The sequence below is a fragment of the Taurulus bubalis genome (assembly GCF_910589615.1).
Source record: "Taurulus bubalis genome assembly, chromosome: 1".
Lineage (NCBI taxonomy): Eukaryota > Metazoa > Chordata > Actinopteri > Perciformes > Cottidae > Taurulus > Taurulus bubalis.
Window position 1 is genome coordinate 22281236 of NC_136589.1, and position 11400 is coordinate 22292635.

Below are 11400 nucleotides of genomic sequence, written 5' to 3' on the forward strand. Positions count from 1 at the left end.
ATTCAATATCTCAGGTTTTAGTGTGGGTAGACACAGTTTGCTGGAGTTACAGCACTTAAGAACCCCTCTCATCCTGAAACCATCTCAGCTGGTCCCTAGTGCTTCCGATACGTTTCTCTGGGATTACCAGCAGCCTGAAGTCAGCAGGTCACATGACTTAATGTCAAGATGCTGGCCCAAAGCTGCATCGCAGGAGTACTCTCAACATTATTGCTGTCTATATACTTTTCCACCTTGTCAAGCGCGCATGTATTCCAGTTAACTAATGTCTGTGGTACCGTTGGAGTGCCTTATTTTTGCCTTATTTCACACTAACATGTGAATGGTTGTCATTTGAGTAAATGTACAAGCTGATGCTGAAAACCCAGATGCATATCAGTGTGGTGTTGTGAAGTGAACACTTTCTTTCTCCGTCACTGTTGAATAGGAGCTCATACCCATGTTAACCGTCTGGTATTGTAGGTGAAGGGGAGAGGCAGGCGGCGTAGTAGTGATGCTGTGGTGTTAGGCTGCAACTAGTGTTAGTTGTTTTATCGATTTTAATGTAGATTATTTTCTTAATTGATTAATTGTTTGGTCCACACAGTCAGAAATTACACATTCCTTGTCTAAAACCCATTGCTCATCAAGTCTCGGCCGCTCAACCAATCGATTAATTGACCATTCATTTCAGCTCTCCTGCAAGTTGTGTGCATGAGATCGCGCCGTATGTTCTGTGCTGCTGCATCCGAGCTGTCCACCAAAACACTGCTCGCCGGTCGTGAAGTCGTTGTGACTACATGATGAGATCACAGATGACGGTGACATACATTTGGCTTTTTGAACATGCGGCCGGGTCTATGAGTGCATACTAAATGCCCATGGCGTTTAGTTGTCAACACTGATGTGCTGCTGCAGGTATCAATGAGGGAAATAAAATGTGAGCCACAACAACCAGTGCGACTGCTGGCCGAGACACGGCGCAGCAGGTTTCCGCTCTATTTGACGGAAGGCCTCATCCTTTGATGAGATTTGGCGTCTAAAGCGGCACACTGACCGTTCACCTAATTCCCGCTGCAGCGACAGCTGGGCCTCAATGCCAAAGTGTGTGTGTGTGTGTGTGTGTGTGTGTGTGTGTGTGTGTGTGTGTGTGTGTGTGTGTGTGTGTGTGTGTGTGTGTGTGTGTGTGTGTGTGTGTGTGTGCGCGCGCGCTGTAAGAATCGAGAGTGAGGGCTGACGCGGCTGAGGAAGTGGTACAGAAAGTTCAAAGAAAGAGGTCTGAGGAGAGCAGAGGGACGAGCGACGCCCCCGGAGAGGCGACGAATCGGACGCGAGGAGATGTGTAACACCGGGTTTGCAGACCAGAGGTCCTCTCGTCTGGGGCTAGTTTGTAACGGATAGACAAAATACGAGTAGGACGAGCGGAGGAAAGAGTCTCTGGCCTTGCTACTTTTAGTGCTCAAGGTCTAATGTGGTGTGCCTCTGCTTCAGTTGCCAGGAAATCGGTTGCCTTCATAGTAACTTGCTGCAAAGGATGTTAAATTAAATTACTCTCACCTGGCACGCACACACACACACTCACACACACTCACATGCAAACGCTGTTTTTCTTTTCTCCCCTCGTTCCTCCTGTAGTGATTGAAATGCACGGGAAGTGATGTAACTCAACAGTGCTGCTGCTTACACCACTGAACTAGAAGAGGCGACAGCTGAAGCGCTGTTTTATTCGTTAGTTTCAGTTGGACTGTCGTACCCAAAGAGGATGTTTGAATGATGAAGAAAAGTTGAGACTGCTGCTTTTTCTCTGTTCACTTTATAGCTTTGGGTTTTATTCGCACTTTCCCTCTCGGAAGATGCAACGTGCATTTAAGTGAAAAATGAGACGATCAAAATCTACTGTTAGTTTTGGGGTGAACACAGTTAAACACAGTTTTAACCTGCGACGTTTCCATCCACATTGCTAGGTATGCATGTGTACAAAAAGCAAAGCTTCACAGAAGGCAGCTGGGACCAAGACACTTATCTCCTCCAGAGAAAGGAAGTGTGTCGGAATTCCACACGTATCAAACTGCATTCGGGTCATAAGTGATGGCGAGATGGGCACGACTCTGTGACACAAACAGTCCATTTGTTATTGTACGTCCAGTATATCAGGGTCGTACCTTTTTTATCTGAACCATTTTAGGTGGTGCTACAACACATCATGAGATAACATGTGTATTTACAATCACAAGAGTTTTCTCTGACCCACTGTTTCTCTACAAACTTGTAGAGAAATTGGGTGCACTTGATTTGATGCATCTCTCTACTAATCCAGATGTGACACCTCACTGCATAATAAATAAAACGCACAACCCAAAAGAAAAGACTGGCTTTGTTGACAACAATGGTCAAGACAAACTTTCTGACATCGTGCTGGCTAAAATATTGGTCTTATGTAGACAAACGCGCATGTAAACACAACAGGCAATGTTGAGGTGAGCAAACATGATCATAGATCTATATACCGTAGGATATGTTAATATAAAAATAATAATTGCGACTGGCCTGGTGTCTTTTCTTTCAATACATGATGGTATACTTAAATACTATGACCAGAATTTGATCCTTAATTATTGTGGCATGCCTATTTATAGTGCGCACACGCACTGTCGCTGCTTAAACAGACAACTGTGCCCGAGCACCTCAAAGACTCATAAAGATGAGTTCACGCGTGCCTCGCCTGTTGCCGACCATCATATAGTAAAGAATTGAGCGGCACCTGTCTTCCTGTCTTTGTGTTGGCGGCTTGTTTTATGGTTCAGAGAGACAGAGGAAAGGGTTTGGTAATTGCTATTTACACCCAACAAGAGTGGACGCTCCCATCAGGCATTGTGGCGTCAGCAGAGGGCTCAAAGGGCTGTAGGAAGTCTGTTTTACGGCGGGCTTGTGTCATGCTAATGTAGTCTTTATAGTCACCCCGGAAGTCGTCTATGAACAGTAATGGTGATACATTGGCAGATAAAATAGTTTGGTCCAAAAAAGTAGTGTTGTCACCATGCTGAGGTATATATCTTCCATAGAGTATCTATTTGATACCACAGGGAAAATTTGACACAACGTTGAATGCATAAGGTATTAGATTTGTATTGAGAGATAAGTATATCAAGGCCCTGATGTGACAACAGGTTTTCTTTTCTCGGCTAGTAGCAGAGAACAGCAGACGGAGTGTAGTAAACCTTAAAAACAAATCCTGCCATGCAATGGCTCAAGCTGATGTAGCGCTTGAGTTTTGACCCTGTGGGTTTGACGTAATGCAGCAATTGGTTCATTTCCACAGGGAAGTTTCCTGTTGAGCATGTGAAGTAAAATGGATCGTTTAACATAATCGTAGTTGTGATGCTAGTTTCCAGTAGCATGTGTGTGTGTGTGTGGTATTTGTGTCACATTTTTTGGACAACACTACAAAAAGGTTTAAATTGTATACAGTCCGCTTTCTGCTCAAGATGAAAGAATATCAGATCAACTTTTTACTGTTGTAAATAATGAGAAAACTTGTGGGAAACCATTTGCTCCCAAGTTTTAGTTTCTGGATCACTTCAGTGAGCCGGCTAGATTTGGAAAGCCATAGCCTTCAGAATCTCTGGCAGGAGCAGAGGGCGGAAGGAATGACAAGCTGGTGGACAAATCGGCTCCAGCATTTTTCTCCCTTTGAGTAAAGCTGAAAAGAAAACATCTGCCTTGTGACAGGAAGCAGTCGGGTTTATGTGAAGGACACCAGTACTAACCACACTGACTCTGCCGACTTTTGTTTTGATTGCAAAACCGTTAATATCCCTGTGAGGTGCTGAGCGCTCTGATGGACTAGTGTGCGGTACACTTAAACCCCAGCCTGCCACTAACTCTGTAGGGGGCCCTTCTAAAACTGAGCTTCAATAACTTAAAATTAGTATTGGGTGATTCTGGGGCACAGCAAAAACATTTGAGGAAAAGGAAAATTATCAATTTGTGTGTGCTATTTCACGTGATGAACTGATAAGTGGGTGAGGGAAAATCAGTGGGAGGGAGGAGTGGAGTACAGAAAAGCAACAGGCACACCAGCCCTGGTCCTGGTTTCAGATATAAGGCCCGCACACGCGCACGCACACGCGCACGCGCATGCTTACATCCACCCTCTCACTTGTAGCAAACTGGGGTGTTGCGACGGCCACCCAGTCACTCTGTTGCTGATTATGTACGCGTGGCACTCGATCAGTTTATCAAAATCTTGCATGCAAATGTGACATGTTGAGTAAGTTTGCTGTATGCGTGTTTATTTTACGTTTTTAGGACACAGACACAGAGGCTAAAAAGGTGGCGCGTGGCTAACTTCCTTGTCTTCACGCACATCTGTCCTGACTGACTGACTAGCTATCCGGCTGAATGGCTTGCTGACCGAGAAGCTACTGGCCGACTGCTGTACAGAAACAGCTCCCTGGCCTGTTGGCTGGCTGATTTCTGGCTGGCTGGCTGGATGGCAGCTGCTGCTGTTCAAACAAGAGTTGCATCTGCTGGGCCCCTTTTTGTTCTAACACACACTCACACACTCTGACTGTGTGTAAAAGAAATAAGTTCTTTTGTTGCATAGTCAAATTGAGGTGGGGGAAGGTTTGGGAGCTGTGTGTGAGAGAATGGGTGCATTTTCTTTCTGAAACTGATAACCATGCTAAACATGCACGTTAATCTGCTTCACCTCTGCCCAGCAGGTAACAAGGCTGAAACAAATTAGTTTGTATGACGCAACATTTAGAGAGGGTTAAGTGCTTCAGGGGTAGCTATACTTGTGATTTCCTATCCAATATTACAGTTTAGATGACTCGTAAACTCCTTTTTAATCTGCAACCAAACATCAATTGTCTGCCATAGTGGGCAGCATAGTTCTGCAGGCTGAATATAACATTTGGTCCCTATTTAAGGTAGCTATTTCCCACCGTTCCAAAATGGTGGGTTTGTCCCATTTATTTGCGCGAGGGATGATTCTCTGTTTCAACTCAAATGTAGTATCCGATCAGATTGCTTGGAACTTTGAGGTGGTAATGAGAAATGTACCAGGTACTGTTGACAACCTCTGCAAATGGAAAACTCTAAAAGGAGTCGTGAAGGGCCGTACCATGCAGCATAATATATTCTATTATCAAATATTTTGCCATGACACTCAAAAGTAGCATGCTATGGCTACATAGATGTCTAAGGTAGTAATGATAAAACTACCAGTTAGTCGTGTCTTCCGGCTGTTAAAGTTTTTTTTCTTATTTTTTTTTTCTTATCCGATGTGAGGTCCCAGGGCAGAGGATGTGCACATATCGTAAAGCCCTCTGCGGCTAATTTGTGATTTGGAGCAATACAACATGAATTGAATAAGCAAAGCAATGTTTACCTCAAACTATATGCCAGTGGGAAAACTTGGCAAGTTGCTATAAGATATAATAATAATAATAATATAACCCCTTATTCACACAAGAATGATTCTTCTGTCAAATTAATAGTAAAGGCTGCCTGTTTCAAGTCCTTGGTGGCAGACGTTGTGTAATGAATCTACCTTTGAACGCATCTGTAACTTTCTGCAATTGTCCAGGTCGGCTCAAACCGTCATCAAGTAGCGTTTTAACTACATTAATCAGTCCAGCTTTCAGAACAGCACTTCATTCAGCAGCAGCCTTTTGGTCCTATGCACTAATTCCAATTTGTTTCTTGCTCCCCTCCCTCTGTCCATCTCTTCAGGAACCTTAAGTAGGATCATGGAGTAGCAAGCTTCAAATTAGCAGTTAGCTGATTAGCTCCTCACTGCACAACACACCTCCCTACCATCCAGTCCCCACCCCCCCATCTGCGGGACCCCCACCCAGCCATGGCGGACCCAGGGATGTTGAGCTTATTCGGGGACGATGCAGGGCTCTTCTCAGATGGATTGGATAGTTTAGGGGACTGCTTTCCTCAGCAGCCTGCCGCCGCCCAGTCCAACCCTTTAGCCCAGCAGACTAATCCCTCTCTGAACCACGAGCATCAGGGAACCAGGGGCTACCATCAGGGGATGATCCACGGCGCTGGGCCCGGCCCCGGGCAGCCTAAATTGGGGCAAATGTATGACCATGGCCCCTACACAGGCTACGATCAACCTGGTGCCCCCGGAGGACGAATGATGGCCCAGAATGGTCCCAGCCAGGTGCCACCAAACGTGAACACAGCCATGAATGGCATGGCTTCCCACTACCATAATAACCCAGCTAACTCAAGCAACCCCCTCCATGGGTACCCGGGTGATGCTGGGGGAAGTGGGGGTGGCGTTTGGGGACAGCAGCAACAACCTCAGCAGCAACCGCAGCAAACCAGATCAGCTTATCAGCAGCCTCCGGCACAACCAGGGGGCGGCCCCAACCAGATGGGAGCTTACCAAATGTCTCAAGGCAACTATGGTGGGATGCAAGGCCCGCCTACACCCAATGCAGCTCGCATGAACCAACACTACCCTTCGCAGAGCATGGTACCCCCTCCTGCTCAGGACCCATCTCACTACCTGGGACATGTTGGAATGGGTGGGGCTCAAATGAGACACCCCCAGCCCCAGTCACAACCCCAGGGCTATCCCAACATGGGCCACACGCCCCGATACCCACACTCCCCCTCCCGACAGCCTCCACGCCCCCACCAGCACCAACAGGGCATGGCAGGGTTTGGGGGTGCCCAGTACCCTGGTTATCAAGCCCAATATGGAGCCATGGGACCTGGGATGGGCCAGGGTGCCAATACAAGTGTCAATGCTAACACAAGCCAGGCCATGGGACCAGGGCAGCTCGGCCAGAGGTTTAACCAGGTATCAACCCCAGCAGCTGGGCCACAGGGGCAGCGATACCCCACTGGACCACCACTTCAACCCCAGCCCCATTCTGCCCCGATGCAGCAGGCAGGGCAACAGGGCCAGCCTATGCACCCCCAACACCCCCAGAGTCTGCCCCAGGCCCAAAACCAGCCCCAATCCCACCTTGTCCCCTCAGCTCAGGGAACCTACCCCTCCCCCTCATCCATGTCCCCCATGCGGGTTTTGGGAACCCCAACACCTCCTCCCCAGCAGGGCAGACCCCCTAGCGCAGGGCTAGCCGGAGCCCCAGAGGTTGCAGGGTACACAGCCCTGCAGTCTCAACCCAATGCTATGGCCCAGAGAACTCCCCAAATCCCTCTGTCTACCCCACAGCCCCAACACCAGCAGCCCCACAACATGCCCCCCTGTGCAGGGCAGATGTATCCCGGCTTGGGGCCGCAGCGTGGTTCACAAATGGGGCCAAACAGATCTCAGCTCCAGCAAGGTAAGCACATCACAGTTGATGCCTGAAAGTTAAGTTAAGCTTTGGTTTTATTTGTTGTTTCTGTTCTGAATTTAGTTTTGGTTATGCTTTTCAATGCTAGTAAAAAGCATTATAAACTTCTTTTGTACTTAGTTTTACTTAATAGAAACTGGTTAACTGCAGCCGACTAGTGTCTAATACTTGAATATTCTACAAACGTGTATTGGTGATTGAAACGCCAGCAAAGAAAAGGGATGTTTTTATCGCGTCATGGTGATGGACAGGAGATGAAACGCATTGTTGTGGATCACCCAGTCGGTGCTGACACTGTGTTCCTCTCCCCCGTCTCTCTACTCCCAGGGCCTCTTGAAGCTCCAGTCAGCCAGGGGGCAGACCAGCGTCTGCTCCAGACCCCACAGCAGGCCCCCCGAAGTGGGCAGCCCACTCCCATGGGTTTCCAGGGTCCGACCGTCGGTCAGCATGGCGTCCCGGCCCCGAACCAGGGCTTGGCCCTGCCCGCCCAGAGTGCTCCGGTGCAGCACACACACATGCCCGCCCAGCCGCACCACCTGCAGAGCACGCCCCCTCCCCTCAACCAGGCCTCCCACCCCTGGGCGCCTCCTACCTCCCACCCGCTCTCTTCACCCCCTCTCCTCACCCCTCTCACCCCACAGAAAGTGCCTCACGTACAGGTGAGTCTTCCGTCAAACAAACACGTTTGTGTGTGTGTGTGAGAGATGAAGACAGTGCATTTGTTTTCGTGTGTGTGCGTGCATAAATGTGTGTACATGACATTTGAGAACACAGTGGTGTGGGGGTGAGAGAAGGGGAGAGAGTGAGTGTGTGTTTTTGCCTTTTGTGTCTTCTGCTGTGGTGTGTGTGTGTGTGTGTGTGTGTGTGTGTGTGTGTGTGTGTGTGTGTGTGTGTGTGTGGTTGCGTTTCCGTGTGTGTGTGTGGGGAAATGGATTTTTGCAGCTGTTTGTTTCCTGTGAGCTGCATATCCTGAGATGTGACACACACACACACACACACACAGGCGCCACCAGCATAATCTCTCCTCCCCCTTGCTCCCACGTCTCCCCCTTCTCTATAGAGGAAACCTCCCTTCCTGTCGCTCCCTCCTCCCCGTCTCCTCTCTTTCCGCTCTCTCTCTGTCTGTCTGTCTGTCTGTCTGTCTGTCTGTCTGTCTCACCCATTTTGTGTCTAAGTTAATGTTGTGTAGCCGGATGTGCAGAAAGACAGGCAGTTTGTAAAAGAGGGAGGAAAAGAAAAGCTGGTGGATGATTAAGAGATCGGGGGAGGGGGAAAACATTCTAAGAGGAAAAGAAGTGGGAAAACAAGCAAAGAATCCAGGATCTCCAGCTTGCACAGGAGACAAAGTGGGATGGGAGGGCTTAGCAGTTCTCAATGGCATCCTCCATGTTTGTGTTCTGTGCGAGTGTGCACCGTCGCTGCCCGCGTCACGTGCCCTCCAGCTTCCATTAGCTTGTTTTGTTGCTCAAAGCCCTCTTTCTCCACTGACCCATTCACACACAATAGCGGCCCTGTGTCGTCCCCCCCCCCCCCCCCCCCCCCCCTCCATTCTCACTCACACTACTCTCTTACTACTCCCCCACTCCACCTCCAAGCCGAGCGTCGCTGCGTTTTTTTGGTTGACATTTCAGCCATCACACTCAATCTATCCAGCACTCCTGACCTAGATGCCAGGTTGACTGGTGAGCCCTTCGCCGCGCCCGGGCGATCTGCATGCGCTGCAGGCCCGGCAGCCCCCGTCATTACACACACACACACACACACACCGACAGTGTGGCTTGGGATGGTGTGGTCTGGAATGGGATGGCAAATGTGCCCGGGGAAATAGGATAGCCGAGCTAGAGGAGTACCCAGAGTGGTGCGTGTGCAAAAAGGGGGTTCTCTCTGCCTCATGATGCACTTGTTAGAAAGAGACGCACACACCAAGCTGGTCAGTCAGTCATAATGACTGTATGTCTGGTACTATAAGCTCCATCTGTTCACTAAGCATGGTTATTACACACACACACACGTGCCTTCGCCAGCAGCTCAAGGTCACAGCTCTGGCAGAGTGCTGCGCTGTGACCTTTATTCTACATCTCTCACACACACACACACACACACACACACACACACACACACACACACACACACACACACACACACACACACACACACACTCTGTTGCGTGCAGTACTTTAGTTGACATATAACATGCCTGTCTCGCCCCTCCCCCGCTCTCGCATGCTGTCAGCGAGCTGCCATACCATCCAGCTCGCCGCGGCTTCGAGGAAACGTTCCTGTGGCGTTTAGTCGACTCGTTGTTTGAGAATTCCAACAAATGGGAAATGTTGGTCTGTTGACGCTCCTTCAGATGTTACACCAGACATGCATGTTAGTCACGTTCAGTAAGGAGTACTTTCCCCCCAAAAAGGTCCCTTTTTAAAAACAAAAAGTCGTCAACGTACGAGTGCAACTTGTTCGCCCGTTTCTTCCTTGAGTTTTTTTTTAAACCTTGTATACATCCGGCCATCATTCCAGACGCATATAAATGCTGTTGATGTCATCAGACCCGTCCGAACAACGGATACCTAATAGCAAATTAAGAGAAAATCAGCCACAGCAGATGAGTTTGGCTTCGCCCCTTGTCCTGAAAGATGACATGCTCAATCTTCCTTTGAGGGGCAGATAGTACGAGCACCTCGGCAAGCTACTTCTCTGTAAGCTGATTCATCTTGGTTTTGGTGGTTGAGTGATTTTTATTTGAAACCCACCTTACCATATTAGAAGAGCTGAGACATGCAACTGCTGCTGCAGTGTTGAACAGAGAGGAGGCGCTTCCTTCCTTCTGTGCTTACTGTGAATGATTATTGGCCTTTTCATCATTGAAAGATGAAACATTAACTCTTTATTTACGCAAGATATCCACTTTTAAAATGTGCATTAGATGTCTGCACAAGCCAGGTTCACCTACTCTAAATTAAGAAATAACCGTGTCCGATCAATTTGACCTTCTTTTAGACATGAATATTTGTGCTGCAAGCGTCAAAGTAAAACTTAGTATTAAATGTCTAATTATACAAAGCTATAGGGAATATGGCCTAGATAATAGAGACAACAGTTAAATATAAGCAATGAATCCAAGAGAATGGAGAATTAGATGTGTATAGTTGCTAAAGCACCTGAAAGTGACTTTAAATACACACATTCGATAACATTTTGTATTTATAAATAAAACTGCAGCAATTATAGTTAATAATAACACCTTTTTAGTTATTAATTATAGAATTTAAAACTCAGACCTTTAGCTCATCTTTTCTATTAGAACTATGTGGGTGTTTGTGGAAACATGAATGACAATAGCCCAACATTTTGTCATCAGTCAAACGTTAAATCCTGATTGGTACATCAATCTCTTATGTGAAGCCAAGACTGTTCTTGGCAGACGATATAGTGTCAACCACTTCCAAAAGAAATCTGCTTTTCAATTTAAGCTTATAGACTCTTGAAAGTGTGGTGTTTACTCAAATGTACAGCCAAGCGTCACAAAGAACGGTAGTGATGCGGCAAAATGTAATCGCTGCGCAAAAATTATTTCATGCAGTGGAGGAAATCCGTCTAACGTTACAAAGCATTCGCTGGCAGCGTGATGAGGACTGAACTTTCAACTGGCTTGATAAGAATAATATATGTTCGGCCTATTTTCTACCAAGTAAATCAGAAAATATAACCAGTCAGTGCTAGAAATAAATGTGCTGTCACAATTCCAGAAAGAATTGCGATGATCGATATCGTCATTTTGGGACCATTTTTGGCCACTGATATAATGATAATTTAACGGCATAATAAGGCAACTAGTTCAAAGTGCTTAATAAAAAATCTGGCATGTAAACATAACAAGCAACATCAAGGTCTGCAAAAATGTTTGAGACCATGTCTGTATATTGTACGATAATTATGTAACGGAAAAATGATCGCGCTCATGTCCAGATATCATCATATCATATACTGTCGGTCAATATAGTGACTATTGTGACAGGCATATTTCTTGAAAGAAAAAACACGAGGCCTAACTTAAACTATATGAAAAGATAAAATGTTCTCCGTATCA

At 47.1% G+C, this 11400-nt stretch overlaps 1 protein-coding gene across 1 annotated transcript in view; it reads left to right on the plus strand.

The window, feature by feature from the left end:
* Nucleotides 1-5845: 5845 nt before the first annotated feature.
* Nucleotides 5846-11400, plus strand: part of chd7 (chromodomain helicase DNA binding protein 7) — a gene marked incomplete at its 5' end in the record, with an annotated part of 50047 nt that continues 44492 nt past the window's right edge. The window contains 2 exons of the mRNA XM_079220640.1: nucleotides 5846-7298; nucleotides 7638-7969. Coding sequence (XP_079076766.1) covers nucleotides 5846-7298; nucleotides 7638-7969 — 1785 coding nt within the window. The remainder of the gene's footprint in view (nucleotides 7299-7637; nucleotides 7970-11400) is intronic.